At 39.7% G+C, this 19,047-nt stretch overlaps 1 protein-coding gene across 1 annotated transcript in view; it reads right to left on the reverse strand.

Annotated features, from left to right (window-relative positions):
- The window catches only part of DOCK2 (dedicator of cytokinesis 2), a 160,305-nt gene that overhangs the window by 25,596 nt on the left and 115,662 nt on the right, over nucleotides 1-19,047 (reverse strand). Inside the window, exons 31-34 of the mRNA XM_030957232.1 lie at nucleotides 11,029-11,129; nucleotides 10,826-10,884; nucleotides 9,409-9,557; nucleotides 4,027-4,112 (exon numbers count right to left, since the gene is read on the reverse strand). Coding sequence (XP_030813092.1) covers nucleotides 4,027-4,112; nucleotides 9,409-9,557; nucleotides 10,826-10,884; nucleotides 11,029-11,129 — 395 coding nt within the window. The remainder of the gene's footprint in view (nucleotides 1-4,026; nucleotides 4,113-9,408; nucleotides 9,558-10,825; nucleotides 10,885-11,028; nucleotides 11,130-19,047) is intronic.

Below are 19,047 nucleotides of genomic sequence, written 5' to 3' on the forward strand. Positions count from 1 at the left end.
CTGCAAATACAGAAATATTGGTACAATTCTGATGGCAAGTACTGGATTAGGCCTAAATCAACTGCAGAATGCGCTGGAAATTCCCTCTGTGAGTTAGTAATTTAGATATTCAGAAGAAAAATGGCATATAAATCAAATGGAAAAAAATAAAAGAAATATTTTTTTTCCTGTCTGAAAATTACTTTGAACTCAACGGTGTACCCACAGCTTCTGGACAGAGAAATCTGCATCTGTTCTATCACAAACTCAAGTCTCTGGAACGTCACACTATTGCAATAAGTAATAATGGCAATATATATATATAAAATATTAAGATTATGTATATTTTTCATATATATTTATATAAAATATATTATATATACATAGAAAATAACATAAATTATATAAATATATATTTTATATATTTTATATATATAGATAATATATAAATAAGTAATAATGGCACCTTCCTTTCCTCAGCAGAAAATGCAAAAATGTTTTCCTTCTCCTCCGCATGTAAGGGGTACATGCGAGTAAAAGTTCAAATAAACAAAAATTACAATTTTAGCTCAAAAAGACATCACCAGAGTAATTTTACTTTGAGAAATAAGCAAAACCAATCAACTTTCTTCAGCTTGAAAAGAGCAACTTGATCTCTTCTGATAAAAATACAAGAAAGGGAATTTTATATTTTGGCATCATCAGTTTCAATTTACATTAACAAACATTAGCATATACTCTTTCTATAAAGTGCTGAAGTGATTTAGGAGTAGAGATTTCACTTTACTTGTCAGAGTTTTGTTTTCAACATTTAACTGTTTAAACATCATTAGTGATTACCTACATGTCATTAAGGAGTATTTTCTTTCTTTGCTTAGGAGAAATTATTTATTTCATTGCTTTTCTTTTGTTTCCTCTACTTAACATTCTGGTTTTCCATTGGGATCCTCTCTGACACACTGCATTTTTAATATATTATATATATATACATATTTATATACACACATACATACACGTATTTTCACATATATAATTATAGATACAAGCACTGGGTCTGGCAGAGATGCAGTTAATTTTCTCCAAGGCAGTCCTGCTTTGTGTTGGTAGCTGGGAAGGTTCTGACCTCTTAGTGCTCAATTATTAATTCAGCTCTACATCATTGTTTTCCAGACACCCAGGTAAAAAAAAAAGTTAGTAATCTTTAGGCACAATATTTTTTAAACTCTAATTACTAAGAATACGGTTTTAATTAATAGCAAAACAATTTTTTTTTACTCCTCATAATTATTTCAACCTTTTTCAGAAAATACATATTCATATTGACTTCAATTGGAAAGAAATCCTCAAAGCTCTGGCCTAGAATGGAACCTCTGCAGAATACACAGGAATAAAATTCCAACTCAAGCAAAGTAAAAACAGCATCTAAAGTTTATTCCTTGGATTGAGCAGCTCCAGAGGAGTCACTGCCCTGACACAGAGGGAATGTCTATGTGGATGTCTGAAAGAACATTTATGTTGTGAAAGATAGGAGGGACAGAAGCCAGCAGATAAAACCAGAATACTCCAATTGCTCTTGTCTGACTGGTCTGAAACTGAAATATTTAAATCAATAAATGACACATGGCTTAAAAAATACACCGCAAATAGAATGGAAACACTAAAGGGGCCAAGAGCTGACAACTGACAGAAAAGGTTGGAGCACATTAAAAGATGTTTGGGGGAAAGAAAGTAAGAAAGCCTCAGAAACACAGGAGACTGGAATATTACACAGAAAAGTGGTGTTGTTTTACAGCTACAAGTATCAGACACAGTGTGAGTCACTAATGAAGGAAGGTACAGCCACCATTCAAGTGACTATTATGGATTTCTGCCACAGGTTCCCTGCGAGTAACAGCAAACAAGGCAGAGCTGTGAACGTTCCCTGACTGCACAATGAGCACAAGGCACCAAGATTTCACATTTCTTCCCAGTACAAGCTGAAAAACATTGACATAAACCACAAGCTATTGCTGGTCTCACCCAGCACGAAGTACATAACTCCAGTCACTAAAGAAAGGTGAACCAGAGTCCACATAAAGAACTACAAAAGGAACAGGAGTGAAGAATGCCTGTCTCTTGAGGGAAGGTTCAAAAAGTTGTATTGCTCAGCTTTATACAATAATCCCAATAAAAAGGATCACAAAACTTCAGAAGATATTTTTTACCCCCAGGAGGGAGGAAGAAACCTTTGAATTTTTAAACAGAACTTGAAAAAAAATAGAAAATTTTAAATAAAAAAATATTTGCAATAAAGCTCGGGAAAAACAACTGCATAGCATGGGCCACTGCAGTGATGGGGCACTGGAAATCTGCCAAGTGCCATTTCCTGTTGTGCCCGTATTGGGAACTAAAACATGCCAGAAGTCATTTTCTGAGCCTGAGGACAAGTGGCTTGGCACAACTTGTGCACTGATTCTCCTGCATTTCCCCAGGCAGGGCAGCCTTGTCTACTCTGCCCTGGAGAACCACCTCTCACCTGTCCCACACCACCCCAGCTTCCCCTGGGCTCTGGCCAGGACAGGTCACAACCCCTCATGGACCTCACTCACATTTCAGTCTAGGGACAAATGCAGGGCAGGGCGTAATTAAACTTCTGCAGAACCTGTTTAGTTTATTATTATAATAAATAATAATATTATTTATGGGTACAGGGAAGTTCCCAGTAACCAGCAGCGTGGGCAGATGTTGGTTGCAGAGGTGAGCAGCAGTACAGCAGTCACTGAGTGCTGTTAATATCTGCCTTCAGGTGACACTGGAACTGTGCAGGGGTGCAGACAGCTACAGGAGATCAGCTGATGAAAAATGACCAAATGAATAAATGTGGAGGCAAATTTAAATGGGTGTCACTCCAGTTGGAACAGAGGCTTGAAACCCCTGCTTTGAAAGGTGTAAATGGAGGAGAATTAAACCAAACCACCTGAGAGAGCAGGGGCTACCACAGGCAGGTCACCAGGCTCTGCTCCAATACTCCATCTATAGGAGTCATTCAACAAAATCTGGAGATAAGATGAATTGTCATCTTTAGAAATGTGGAAACTTTGAACTTGAGGCCTTCTGGAAAGTGGGACAGTAGCAAGGGGAAAAGGCAGATATGTCAGAGCAAGGAGGGGGCCTTGCAAAGGCAGGAGATCAAAAGCTCTGTGCTGTGTTCGATGGCACTCCTTGACTGCTCTGCTGAAAGATGGGGTTTAACTGGATACTGCCACTTTCCAAGAAAAGCTCTGGAGTGAAAGAGCAAAGAGTAAACAAGGCAAGCAAATAATGTTCCACAGCTCAGAAAGAGTGAACTTCAAAGGGTCACATACACAAGATCTGAGGGAAGCTTTTCTTTTTGCATGGATAAAGTCTCAGTTTGAACACTCTCTCCAGCTTTAAGGCACTGTAGTATTTCAAACTAGATGGAGACATTGTAGGAAGGTCCAGAAAACATATGATAAACTGAAATACTGGGGTTGTTTACCCTAAGGGGAATCCTGAAGGAAACTAGACAGCAACATTCAAATTTGATAAAAGCTACTGCAAAAAGAAACAGAATAAATGATTCTTTATGTCCCCTGTGTGTGTACCCAAAGCTTTCATAGTTCATCTGGTGAGAGATGTGACTTTGCAAAGATTGCTATCCCTACCCAGAAATACAACCCATGCAGGGTAGCAGGCTTTGAGCAAGTAAAACATGCACACAACATCACAAAGCCTTATTTAAATTCAGACTTGTCTGAATAATCTCTTGGATTCCAACCTAGACATGTAAAAATGCAGGCTAGGTATAACTTCTTCATAGTTTAACTGAAGCACAAAACAATGAAAAGCAGCCAGGAAAATAATTTCAATGAGCAAAACTGCAATGCAAACCAGGTGTAGTGAAGCATTATGGTATTTCCAGTCCCTTCATGAAAAAAGTTGCTAAGATTCTATTTTAGGTAAGGTTACCAACCTGAGAACTGGGAACAATAAGATAGAAACAGGTCCTGAAGGCATTTGTTCTATTTATTCTCATGCACTACTTACATGGACTCAAACAACTGCATGTAGTGCTCATCCCCTCGTCCTCCTTCCACCTCATGATCCAACTTCAAAATGATTTCATTTTCAAACTAATAAAGAAAGAAAAATCAAAACACTGAGCAGCTATCCAGAGGTCAAGACACTTCAACATGGCATCAAAAATCTACCTTTGTATAATTACGTCTCATATTCCCAAAGGTGAAATGCTTGGGCATATTCTGGTCTGGGCTTTTGGCATGGCTGAAAGCCTGAACACAGATTTTCCCAACTTTGCTCTGCACTGGGCACCAGGCTCAGTCTGTGGCAGCTACAGACAGTCTTTGTCCTGGTGCAAACAGCTGCATCCTGCTCAGAAGGTAGGAAAGATCTACCTCAGGGTTCTTGACAAGTCATTAACACATCAAGAGGCACACAGAGAGCATTAGTGGAGACCTACATTGAAATAAAGCTCAGTTGCTTTACATAGATCTAATTATTAAACACACTGTAAAAATGACAGAATTCATTACTGTGCTAATGCAGCAAGTTTTCACGTTCTTCTTTGATACAAAATTTCATGCAATTGTCAGTACATGAATAATTCTGTTTCTCCCTGGAGTGTTTCTGTGTAATTGAGAGCTTTGGCAGGCTGGGATCCAGATCATCCCATCAGAGAACTGGAAGCTTCTCATGGTACAAAGAATTACTGTAGTATTTCGGATATGTTTCTTTCAGATAACTGCAATGCAAAATATTTTACCTTATTTCAATATATCCTCATCAAAACATTCAGCACTGAGCTGAAGAAGCCAAGCCAGGGCTACACAGAGGAAAACAATCCCTCCTCTTAGAGCACCAAGCAGGTCATGCATCTCTTCAGATGTGTTTCTAGAATTTCTTCAGTTTTAAAGAACATGACGTTCTAAAGGAAAATACATTACTAGATGTACTTCCTTCAAGTAGGTCATGATGCAAACTCTCCACCCAGGAAAATGATTCATCATTTTTCAAGAACAAAGGCCAAACTTTCCCTTCTTTCCTCCAGCGTCCAACCCAGATCTATTGGCCACCCTGATCCTGCAAAACTGCTCTTGAGGCACAAACTGAAGTGGCTTCTGCTTCTTTGAATGAGCTTAGAAACAGCATCTGGAGCAGCCAAAGTTCTCCAGTGCTCACACCAAGAGCAAAATGAGGGCTCAGAGCAGTGGCAGTGCAGGTACCCTCTGCTCTGGAAAGGGGCAGGGAGGAAGGAGCCATTTCCACCACTTTGTTACTTGCAGGTTTTGCTGCTCTAATATTAATTCTTTCTCTGTAATTAGAATACAAATGAAAGACTGCCTGTTGAACAGTACATTCTATACTAATATTAGAGAATAAAGAGCTATCATTGAAAAATAGCTTAATAGGAAAAAAAAATTGCTTTGTCTCATCCTGGCTGAAATAGAAGTTTAAAGGGCTCTGAGTTAATTTTTATGCACAAGCAGGAGGCGTGTTAGTATTGAATGTGAGTAGCACAGGTGCATGGCAGTTTCAGGACAAGGAAATATTGAGCAAAACCATCCAATCCAGCCATTTTCTGTGGGCTTACTGCAGTAAAACAAATCTGTGAATATAGTGCAGGTCAAGCAGCAGTTAAATCCAGCTCTTAAATCCTTCCTAGTACTTATTCAGCAGGTAGAGAATTGATTACTTCTCAAAGAGGTAATAATTTCACATTTCTGGATCTGGACAAAAAAGCTGTTCCTAAGCATCTTTCCTGCAGTTTCTCAACAACATGCAAGAAGTGAAAACATCAGTTACTTGGATCAAATGAAAAAGTTGGCAGAATTATAGAATAAAGTTTTAAAGTTTCTGTGCCAACATTAAGCTCTGGAAAGTGTCTTTCTTCTCTCACTTAAACAGAGTGTGCCTAATTGTCACTGGCACCAATTTAGCTTTATACCCTCCTGCTTCTCTAATAGATCCAGGGAATCTCCCCTTGGAAAACATGTGCATGGATCTCTCTGAAGCACCAGGCTGTACCAACTCAGCCCTGCTGCTGATCTCACATCCCTCTGAAACCTTACCCATAACAAGATTTTGAGAGCTGAGAGAAAAATGTGGCTGTTTACAGCAGGTGAGTGTCCTGTGCCAGAGGACAGGACGGGAATCTCCTGTGCTGAGGACACCTCAGTCACCCTCTGAGTCCCCTGTGGGAGTTCAGAACAGCAGGACACTGCCCTGGAGTCAATGTTTGTCCTCTAACAACGAGCCTGGAAACCCAAGCACACAGCAGCAGCCAGCACTGGTTTCTGACACGGTCCCACAGCAGCCAGGAAGGAAAGCAAACACAGAAAACTTCCCCAGATGGCTCCAGCAGTTGGCAGAACCCACGAGAGATACTAAACTGCAAATGCTAAACACAAACAGAATGATTTATTTGAGCAAAAATATAAACACAGATGAATTAATCTTTCCTAAGCCAAGTTAAATCCTCAATGTAACTCAAATCCATGTTTATCTAAATGATATTTTCATTTACTCTGCAAAGAGCTAATTTTCCTTGTTTGTTTGTTTATTTGTTTCTTTAAGCAAGCATTTTCTAACTCCTGGCTCAGATCACAGTTAGAAGAAGGACAGGGTCTCTTGATGCTGTGTCTTCCTTTGAGAAGTCTCAATAAAATGCACAACCTGATCTTTCAAGGAAAGGAAGGGTGGGTTGTCATCATTTGGAGCATGGGACTTTTTTAACACATGAGCAATGAGCTTGTCTCACATAAGCAATGAGCGTCTCTTTTTATTTGAAGGAGAAAGGAATACATTTAGAGGACTGAGTCTATCCACAGACACTGAGAAATGAATAAATTGGCTTTCCAAGATCCCCAGCTCTCTGAGCTCATGATAGGCAGAGCCTCCATAGCTAAAATTAGGAGATATTAATGGCTCCCTCTCTACATCTTCAATTAGAGTTAAAATTACGAGCTTATGTAACACTGCTCTGGCTGAATGGAAAATACATGTGCAAAGTAGAAGAAAGGATTGCAAAAAAATGTCTTACTGTGTTCTACACCTACATACAGATTCCAGGCCATTAAATATGTTTGTAGAGCAATTCATTCTTGAGATAACCACAGGTGGAATTTTGTTTTCTCTAGGATTAGGTGATTTCCTAGAAATAGCTAAATAAAATAAAATTTTTGCTGGATAAATTTAAATGACTTTATAGCCTTACTGCCTGTATGTTGTGTGCATAGAGCAGGACACAGCCCCCAGCCCCAGCACACCCCTTGTGCCCCCAGAACAGAGCCCTGTCCCAGCACAGCACCAGGGATGTTAACACAGACAGGATTTTTGGGAAAGGTTATTAAATCGTGTTGGAGGTACAGGCAAGCTCTGGTTCCTGTGCTGGTACCAGCTCAGCTCATAAAGATCTTTCTGTTTGTGCTTTCCCCCCCCCTCTTCTTTCATTAGAGAAGATTAGATTAGAAATAAATTATTTATTTGTAAAGTTCCACAAAATTATGTTTTAAGTGAATGCCATTCTGGGCTCCTGAGTGCCCCAGGCACTCTTGAAATAACATGTTGTCATTCTCAAAATTTTATACTAAAGCTTTAAAAAAGATCCTTTCTACTACTGAATGTCAATTTGCAAATGAAAATTGCCCACTACTAAAACATGGAGTTTATCTGTTTGTGCATCCAGTAACTATCCATTCTTATTACTTATTTGATTCTTTAAATTAAGGTGGTAACAATTTTAAAACATAGAACTTAATGTGCCTGTCCTTTAAAATACTTATTTTAAAAAACTTACCAGAATGGCTAAACTTACAGAGGCAAGCTTTTTATCTTAATTACCTCATCCATAGCAAAGGAGAGGATAAACCCCACAATTCTTGATGAGCAAATGATCACAATTCCTAAAGCAGAACATTAGAGCCCAATGAGACTCAGCTGCTCAATTATGAAATAGTTTTTACACCATCTGATGAAAACTCCCCCTTTTCCTTAAGCTGCAATAAACCCAATGTCCTTGTTCCTTGGCACTGTAAAATACCACCTGAAACTTCTTTTTATGGCAGGAGAAGTGATTCAGTGGGCACTGGAGGGCCTGGCCTCTCTCTGCCAGGCTCCCAGACTGCTGCTGCTGTTCATCAGGCAGATGAGGGATGGCTTTTCAGGATTCCTGGGCTGCACAGATCTCTGTGTCTCTCCCAGGAGATGAGGTATAAGCCACGAGCAGGAAAACATTTTTAAGAAGGCAAATATAGGACTATCAGGACACAGAGGGAACAGATGCACAGAAACAAAGTGGTTTTTAATCTTGGCCTTGAACCAAAAGCTTTGCACTGTGGAATACAGACCAAAATGGAAATTCCATCTGCTCATTTGTTCCACACTTCATTGACACAGAAATGCCCCAAACGATTTAAAGTATTAAACATAGCTGGGTATACAAGATATTTATATTTACATGTGTCTAAAATGATGCCTTTTTGTTTGTCATTTTCCCTTACACAGATTGCTCTGAATTAATTATTTGTGTAACTGCAGAGCTGAATATCCAGTTTATAATTTACTGTGGGAGGCAGTGTGCAAACACAGAACAAGGTGATTCCTTGCCCAAAGAGCTCGAGGAGAATGGAGATGTCAGACAGGGATGGATATTCCACTGCCCAGGCAGACACAGCAAGCAGTGGCAGGAAATTTAGATTACAATCCCCAGTGCTGTGCCCCACCATCCCCAATTCTATTCCATCAATCAAAAATATTTCAGAGCAGTGACTTAAAAATCCTTTTTTCTTTTCAAAATGACTGCCAACAACACTCCAGGAATTTCAGTTCTCCACGGTGATTTTTTTTTCTCACAATAAACATTTAAAAAGGTACAGTTTCCTGACAAATCTGGTAACATATAATTGACTATTCACTGCTACTCCTGTCGGATACTCTGTATCAAAACCTGGAAGTTTTGGATTACCAATATCTATGTCACAAGGAAGGAGTATAAGTAAATATTATTATTATTGTAGATCATTAGTAAATATTATTATTGTAGATATTATTATTAGATTATAGAGGATCCCTAGAGGTCATTTAATTCTATCTCCTACTTAATAAAGGGCTGCCTTCAATGTAAGTCTTGCTGTTCAGAACCCTTTCCAGTAAAATCCTGAAAATTTGGATTAAGATCCTGAAATCTCCCTGGATCTCTTTGCTATTCCATCTATTTCTTGCTGTCAGTGCAACAAGTTTTGCCTAAGTCAAACTAAGTCACTCTGGAGATCCTGCACTTGCTGTTTCTTTGGTTCTTAATATTTGGGATTTCACTTAGTGTAAGCAGAAAAGCTCACTTGACAAACAGGTACCAGAAACACTGAGCCCATGACATTTAAATGCATTTTCACACAGAGCATTTGTAATTACCTTTTTGAATTCTCCTGTCCTCTGATATTCACACAGCATCATGTCAAAGAAAATTGGGATCGTGGCTTTTCGCAGTTCGACTTCTGGAATAAGAGTCATTTCCAAGATGGGCCCAACCATCCCCGGAATAAAGCAAATTTTATTCTGGCCTGAAACAAAACCAAAAATTGAATATTTGAAGAGCAAACCATGTATTTTTAGGAAGACATCTAGGAGCTGCAGTCATTTAAAGTAGTGTTGAATCCATTTGTGTTGGTCAAGTCTTACAACTCAGTCACTTCATTTCTCCTCAAAAGCTGGGGGCTTGTGAATGGACGCTGTCTCCTTCTAAGGTGCCAGAATGCAGTGCCAGGAATAAGCAGGAATGCCAGAGGATATATTGATATTTTCAGTGATGAACTCAATTTTAAAAGTTTTTGACATATCCTTATAAATATTTAGAGTAGAAAGTAATAAAGTACCCTAAGAACTTCCCAAATCTACCAGCAGGACACAGTAATGTCACATGGAGTAATCTTTCTCTAAAGGAGAAAACCATTACTGGCTTTTACAATAAAATTAGACATTGCAACCATGAATCAAACCAACCAAAGCACCAAAATCAGCAGGAGTAACAGAAACACCATCCACAGAACTCAGCTGCTAAGCCCACACTGAATTATCTGGGTTAAATCAGCTGCAACAAACACCCAAATGTGCAGAGCTCAGCCAGGTCCCAGGCATGGCTCAAACTCTGCCCTGGTAAATGGAGCAGAGCAGCAAACCCAGGAGCTGTGAGAGTGTCAGTGCTGCCTGAACCTTGTGAGGAGACAAAAACCTTCTCAAAAACACGGGTGAGACTTGTTCCACACTAAGGAGTGCCTGAGTCTGATGTTCCTCCCTGGTGTGTGCCATGTGAATTGTCAATGCAAATGCCACACCAAAATTTTGCTAGATAAAATGAATATTCTACCTAAGTTCAGTTAATAAAAAATGATCACAAAGGAGTTAATGAGAAACTCTCAAAGGAGGAGCAGCAGAACCTGGCTGGATGACCAATGTAAAAACATTTTTGGAATTTTATTCCAAGCAGATTCCAAATCTGTGTCTCCTAATTTGCAGAATCATAGGTTCAGGCTGAGCAGTAACCTTCTTAGGAGAAAATTCATCCAGTGTCAACCCTGCAAAATAAGGTTCTGAAGTCTGATTTCAGTCATGCTTGAAATCTGAGAGAAGGTTTTGAGTTCTCTTTTAAATACAAACCTGGCAGTGGTCCAGCTGTATCTCATGTTGGCTCCAAGTTTAATCACAGGAGTGAAAACATATTTTAAGTTCAAATAGCAGAAATATTTACAAAGCACTTCATGTCAGATATTTTTCAATGGGAAAAACATTATGTGACAGAGTCAGTTGCAGTGAAGCTCAGTTTGCTACTCACCAAGTTTGTACCACATGTCACGGATAGCAAAGCCAATTAAACGTCTCATATCTCCATATCTGGGAGGAAAGGAATATGAAAGATATTTTTATCATTATCTTTTTTATCATTTTACTACAAAATTAAAGATATAGATATAAATATAAAAACACAAAGATATAAAAATATATAAAGATATAAGATAAAGGATATATTTTGCTTACTTGTTCTGGATTTTGTTGTATTTTGCATGGGAAAAGTTTTCTAGCTGTAGTGAATCTTGGGTAATAAAAGCCACAGCCAAATGAAAATAGTTGTTCCACAGCTGTAAATTGAATATAAGGAAATTATAATAATTTTGAGGAAAGCAGGAATAATATTAAATGATGCATAATGCAGAATAATTTATGAAACCAAACTATGGAAGCAATATGATATTTTTATATTATGCAGAGATGTACATCATTAGTACTATGCAATTAGCAGAAAAGCAAGAAAGATGAATTTTAATAACCACTACTACACATTTGCTCTTAATAACAGAGCAGCTGAATAAATATTGCTAAAAAAAAAGATTCACATGAGATTCATTGGCCAACAATATTAAACTCTGAACCAAAGCAGGACTGGGGGAACACGTTACATGCTGGTGGAGCTTAGCAAAGTGGAGCTAAGGCACCTATGTAATTACTCTCATTTGAGCACCACTTCAAAAGGCATCTCCTGCCTCCTCTTCAGATACTAATTCAACAGCCATTTCTATGAAATTCCAGTGTAATTTGTGAAGAGCTCTCCACATGAAAGAAGGACAAAATACATCCCTAAATAACAGCTGATAGTACTGAGTCTGTACTTGAAGTAGACAAAAAGTCTCTGTGCTTACAGTGCACAGCCCTTCATTCCTGAAAGCAAATGATTTATCCTACAGACAATTCAACACAAGCACATCTTACACTAGAAAGGGAAAAGAGAAACTTCCCTAGGAAACACGAATTTAAGGAAGGAAATACAATTTTCAGAAGCCTTTAGGCAGTCAGCAGCAGCTTTAAACACTTAAAAATGCAGCTGTAGCTAAAACCAGTGGTAGGGCTCAGTGAGGGAGCAGAAGGCAATGGGGAATGTATTCAGTGGTGGTTCAAAGGATGGAACAAAACACAGGACTGAGCTCTTCATTTTGTGTGGTGCAATACAAGCCTGGGTTGGGAACACACACAAACAGCCTGAAAACAAAATATCCCATCAAAAACTTTAGTGGCCTCTGCCCTTTGTAGCCTGGAAATCTCCGGTGTGCAAATAACCAGGAAAACCAGATCCCACACCCAGAACCACAGACATTTCCCATAATAAATACAACTCTCAGATGTCCTCTATACTTTGAGGATACTCCTGCTGTTGATTTGTCCCTCCCTTGGAAGCTGTGCCCAGCAGAGCTGCTGCCCTGCACACACCAGCCCAGCTCTGCAGCCAACGCACAGCCTGGCTCAGCAGCACAAGTGTTGTTTGTGCCCTGAACGGCCTGTTTTACTCTCTCACCAGATCTTTTAAGAGGTTATTTTGGTCAGTGTGGAGTTCTCAGCCCTTTGAGAAGTTGTGTTTATTGATGTGCAGGGAGCACACTCTGTATGTGTCAATTATAGCAGTGAAATGGAAAATTCCTCAAATTGTTCTAGATTGTGGGGAGAAAAATGAAGGCTTATTCCCAAATGGTCTCTTATTTAATTTAATAGCTCCAAGTTCAGTGCCACCTTTGTCAGAGACACACCCTACAGACTCAATCTCCTTATTTATAAAACACTTTTCCTTCCATCCTCAGAGTACCCCAAAATGGCTGAAAAAATGGGATCCTTTCCCTTTCAATTGCATATTCAAATTAAGGGCTCACAAGATTTAAGCACCAAAACTTACTTTAAAACTCTATGAGATAAAGTAGTCTTTCTCTGAAGTAAAATAATATGGAAACAGATTTTTAAAATGCCAAAATTATTCTTATGAGACACGTTTTGTTTTCTCTTAACCCCATAATAACATTCCAAGGTGTTTTGGACATCTGTCGAATTGGAAAAGGTGGAATTAATTTAGCAGGAAATTTCCAGCCTCTCACGAAGAAGAGATTTGTTAGTTTTCCTAAAAAATCATCCAGGAGTAAAGGCTGCAGCCTCCTCCTTCACACACTTCTCAAAGCTGATATTTGCTGGTGGAAGGTTCAAATATGAACTTCAAACTCTGTAATTTGATAATTTTCAAATGCAGAGTATGATATATAAAATATAAAATATAACACTTGAATATTTCCAGTATAGTTAATTCCAGCTAAATTTCCCAATGGTTTCATTCCCTATTCACCTCTGCATTGTTTCTGCAATGTCTCTCACTGTCATACATAGATTTTTGCAGTGTGCATATTTCCCCTTTGTATTTGTAATGCCCTGAGGGTTTTGATTTTGGGGTTTTCAACATTAAAAATAAGCTGCACAATTCTGTTTGTGAACTGTGTTTGTTGAAATACATTTCATTACTGCTGAGTTATTAATGGAGCATAGCTCATGCAACAAGGGTAGCAAAACACAAAAATAAGCATTTTCTTTCAAATCAGACTGACATTAGATTTTGCATTATGCCTTTTATAATAGAATTCTGTGGCATAGGTGATTAATATATGAATTACAATCGCTCTACCAGCGCAGATATAGAATTATAATCCTTTCTAATGCCCTGTGAATGTAGTGCTAATGGAGGGAGGAGCAGGAATCAATAACTGCATTTCCAGAGGCTCTACAGCAGCTGTGTGAGCACAACAGAACGGTTTGAGTTTGGTCACCCTGCCTTGCCCCAGGGTGTCAGACGCTGCCATCTCCAAGCAGGGACATTCCTGAGGGAATCCTGCTCAAAGCCACTCAGGAATCCAGGGGCACCAAGGGTGGGATGGACACAGGGCAGGTGTGCATGGAAACCCCTCCTGGGCAGAGCAGACTCCAAACCAAAGGTTGTGATGGTGTTTGAGAGTCCCCAGGATGAGGGAAGAGATGAGAATCTTGACTCCAAGTTCTCAGAAGGCTGATTTATTATATTATGATATTATATTATATTAAAAGAAAATGATATACTAAAACTATACTAAAGAAAGAGAAAAGAGACATCAGAAGGCTAGCAAAGAACGAATAATAAAACCTTGTAACTGACCAGAGAGTCCAACACAGCTGGACCATGATTGGTCATCAAGTAAAAACAATCCACATGGCACCAATCAAAGATGCACCTGTTGGTAAGCAACCTCCAAACCACATTCCAAGCAATCAGATAATTATTGTTTACATTTTGTTTCTGAGGCCTCTCAGCTTCTCAGGAGAAAAATCCTGGCAAAGGTGTTTTTCAGAAAACATGTCAGTGACAAAAGGTGATGGAGCCAGGAGGTGACAGGGACAGCAGAGTGACAATGCTCTGTCCTGGACAGGGTAACACCTTGCAATGACATCAGCTGCCAACAGAAACAAAAATGTCCAGAATTGTTCTATTTACCACAGATGGCATCCTCTCAGACAGCTGTTGAGGTACCATGAATGTGTTGCATAAGTACAGAAAATCACACAGTTTTTGTTACAATTAAACCAAAGACACCAGGGTGACTTTCAGAGAACACTTCTTCAAAAATATATTCAACAATTTTTAAGATTTTTGTATCTTTGTTAAGCCTCTTCTGAAGAGCCCATCTCAACTCCTGCACCCTAAATCCAGAGTTTTCACCTTTTGGTGGTATAGCTGTTCTGCTGCCCTGCAAAAGCCCAGCTGCAAAGCAGTGGTCTGGACATGGTGTCCAATCTTCACATTTGAAATTGGCAAATCCCTGAAGAGCTGTTACTTGATACAAACCAGCAGAAATCCCAACATTGCAGTGTCTTTTAGGACTGGATATTATGCCAGTTGCTGAATTTCCTTTGTCTTTCCCAGGAGAAGTTGATAATGAGCCCTACACCACCAGCACTCCTCACCTTCAGAGGAAAGGAAACATCAAAGGCAGCCCATAACAAATCCCATAAAACTGCATAATGTGGTCTTGGCTGGGGGCACCTGTGTGCAGACACTGCCAGAGATAGCTCTGCAATCAACTAAGAGAATCCTGGGCAATATTATTTTAAATAATATTGGGAGCAAACAAACAAAAAGATGGAAAAGAGAAAAATAAGTAATTTGCAATCACACTGATCAGATTTTTGTTGACATGAAATACAACAAAGAAGTCAAATGAGCAATAAGACATTGATTGTCATGGTCTTCAGGGGAAAGTCTAACCTCAGAACTGCCTGCTTTTTTCCTGTATGCCATCAATATATCTCCTTCTATTCTCTCTATAGGGTCATCCTGAATTGTCTTAGGTTGGAAATGGGGGTGTGTATTCTATTCCTATCTGTTAGAGCTGGGGCAGTTATCTTCTGTCCATTGGGCAGTTTTCTTTATCTCTGCCACAGCCAATCCTCCCTCCAGGAGATCTCTGCTGTCCATGGCCACTGAGTGTCCCTGCAGGGCTGATCCAATTCCAGCATCCCATGGGGAGATGCTGCGCCCAGGGGAGGAGCCAAGCATTCCTACCTGGATCCAATCTGAGCCTGGAGCAGCACAGCAGCCTTTGCCCACTGCATTGCCAGAGGAGCAGCTTTCTGCTGCCCTGCATTGCCAGAGGGAGCCCAGGCCCATCTGCAGCAGCCCTGGAGCTGCAGAGGAAAACTCCCCCCTTGTGCAGGATCCCTGCTCCAGCAGCAGCACAGCTGGCACTGCAGGAGGGCTGAGCCCCCATGGGATGGGGCTGTGCCACCCCCTGACACACAGGGGGCAGGGCATGGTCTGACTCTGGCAGTGTTGGTTTGTATTACTGCATTGTTTATTTTTATTTTCTTTCCTAATAAAGAACTGTTATTCCTGCTCCTATGTCTTTGCCTGACAGCCCCTTAATTTCAAAATTATACCAATTCATAGGGAGGGGGTTTGTATTTTCCATTTCAAGGGAGGCTCCTGCCTTCCTTAGCAGACACCTGGCTTTTCAAACCAAGACATGAATACAGAGTCTGAAGCTACAATACTTTCCACAGCTGCAAGGCTTCAGACTTTTCCTTGCAAGCTCTGAACATGTACCTGGAGGACACCTGCCAGCTCAGCTGCTCCAGCTCCACGTGCCAAGGCAGGAGCTGCTAAAATGCTTCAGACAGGTCAACAGCTGAATTCATTCCTCAGAATCCTGGAGTGAGAAAATATTCCCTGCCTTTCTAGATAACTTGTTTCAATATTTAACATAACCTCTTTATAGCTAACATAAATACAAGAAAATAACTTGTTTCAAATCCAGGGACATGAATAGAATAGAAACTGCTAAATATTGAGGGCTTTTACCTACTCCAATAATTCCTGCTGAAACTCCAGATTTCTGTGCATTAAATCCTCATGTTCCAGTTTATGTTCAGTACTGAAGAATGCAGAGTCATGCATTATGCAAGATTCTGTCCCTGTTTGTACTGTAGGCACCATGAATATTGGGAGCTCTCCTTCACTCCTACTTCATGGTTTATTTTTGGTCAATCACTTAATGAAATTTCACTCTATTCTCTCCTGCAAAATGATTTCCTCTGGAGCTAACAGCTTTGTTTTATCAGCACAACAGTAAATATTCCATAACAGAAGCCCTCTAGGCAGACCTGGTTTTGTTGTGTTAGGTTTTTGCTACATGCTGACACTGGAGAATCTCTGTAGGACACGACCTCTTGAGTGCCACTGATGTACTGAATCCACCCCTTGTGCACTCTGTGTGCAAACCCAGAAAAAACCCAAACCAAGGAGAACCACCCCCCACCCAGCAGGCACAAAAGCTCAGATATCAGATGACTTTTTTACCTCCAAACCCAAAGATCCCCAAGCCAAAGGCCCATTGTGGCCCTTGCTGCCTGCCTGACAACAGTGGTGTCAGAGCTCTGGGGTTGGGGAAGGGCTCCCTGCCAAAAGGGGAGGCTGGATCTGAGGGATGCCTGTGCTAAGGCAGGAAACTTAACAGCCCTTCACTGCTGTGCTGGGCAGGGCTTTGGGAGTTTTCTCTCTATCCAACAGCCTCAGCACTAAACCTCTGTCTCTAAGGCAATGCTGAGCTCTAAACTGAAGGTCTGGACCCACTCTTGCTCAGACAGAGCACATCCTTTCCCAGCCCCTAAATGGTAACACCTCTTTCCCTGCTACCTGAATCACATAATAAATGAAAAAAGCAATTTACTTTGCAAACAAGAAAGAGGCCAGGAACCCTTTTCTTTTTCCTCCATTTAACAAGCTCACCTAGAGTAGCAAAAATTTTCTTCTTTGCATCTCTCTAGATTTAAATCACACTTTCTTAGATGCTCAACTGCTTCACAGCTGACTTGCTTTGTGCTTTGGTTGTCTCCTATTTATTGCCATGCAACCACCCAGCCAAGTGAAAATCCTCAGATCTGTTTCCCTGTGCTTTCAACAGCTTTTCAAATTTTCCTTTTAATTAAGACTTTGCTCCAAATCTTAATAATCTGATCTGAGAACACCATCCTGCAAACAGTAAAAAGTATTCACTTGTTTACAAAGGTGCGGCATCTTTTTATTTTAAATAACACTCTGACTGATTTGCATCTCCATTCTCCCCAGCCCACTCAGATCCTCCTACAGTGGGCTCAGGGACCTGCCCCAAAGCCACCTGAGGGTTGGGATGTGTGGGGCTGCCTGAGATGGGCATCTCTTAACAAACATCAAAGTGACATTCTCCCAAATTTTCTCTCAAATCAAAATAGAGAAAGCAAGCTTCTTTGTCTCATTCTCATTTTTTTAAATAGGAATGTAAATAAAAATAGAAATACAGCTACACGGCAGCTGTACTGTAAGGTGAACTATTTGTAAAGTACAGGAGTTTCTCATTTACTTTGAGTTAACCACTGCTCAGGTTTGCTTACAGCTAAGATATATTAATACAAAAAAATACAGTGGGAAATCAAATTTAAATTTATAATTAAGGATATTAGACAATGTGCTTTGCACTATTCAGACCTTTTTAAGTCCAGTAGCAACTTTTTGAATAAGTATATTTAGGGAACTCTTAGAAGGTTTGCAGAGCTTTTATTCATGAAAGAAAAGGAAGGTAACACCTTGATTTGTACTTTAAAGTCACTTATGAAGACTATAAGGGTATTACAATTCTTTACAGGGCACCACTTATTTATTGTAACATTGTTTATCTTACTCAGAGCCTCCAGATATTTGACAAGTCATGAATAAAAGAGCATTAATGCATCCCCTTGAACTACAAGGTGCAGTGTTGAACCACAACATCCCTGGTTGTTTGATAACCCTTTGGGAGGCACAGAACTGCCACAGGAAAGAGCTGAAATAAAGGCTCCAGATCACACTGCTGCTTTCACTTTGAAAAAGGCAATGTACACCTTAATAAAGCTGTGACAGATCCAGTCTTTATTGTCTGTGTGATTTTGGTATCCTGCACATGGTGATGTCTTTCAGGCCTTTGTTATCTGCTTTTGAAAATTACTGACACAGCATACAGTAAAATTGATCAAGTGCTACAGGAACAATAGGTTATAAACTGCTTGTTAATAAACTGATAGAGCCCAGGACAGATTATATCACAAATATGTCAAGGGCCTGACATTTTCCAACAGAGATATTCACTAAAAAAATCTATTTTAAGTTCGTTGCAACCAACATCTTTCATTGTGATTCAAAAATCTTAATTAACATCATACATATATATGTTTGTATAATCACACCTTTTGAAGGTAAAACATTTTTAATGAAATAAAGCAGGGAAAACCTCTACATTTCCTACTTGAGGCCACTGTAACTGAGTGTGAATCTTTCACCTTTCTTTTCAGTACTGTCTTTCAAACTCTTCCTGTGTAACCACTTCTGTGGCTCCTCTGCAGCTATTTGGGACCAAGGGGTTTTGTGCTGAGGACCAAGAGACCAATTCCCAAACAGTTTTTCGCACAAGTGCAATAATTTAAAACAGATTGAAAGCTGTGAGATGAACCATGAAATATAAAGCCCTGAACTTTACATAAAGGGTGAAACAGAATAACTTCACACACCATGATCAGGCAGCACTTAGTGACAAATCCTGAATCTAAAAGTGTATTTACATTTTAATACCAATTTAATGAATGTGAAAACTACAGACATTTTCATTTTTATCTAAAGGAAGCCAAACATGGTAAAAAGCATAACGAAACAGTTCA

Source organism: Camarhynchus parvulus, chromosome 13 (assembly GCF_901933205.1).
Source record: "Camarhynchus parvulus chromosome 13, STF_HiC, whole genome shotgun sequence".
Classification (NCBI taxonomy): Eukaryota; Metazoa; Chordata; class Aves; order Passeriformes; family Thraupidae; genus Camarhynchus; species Camarhynchus parvulus.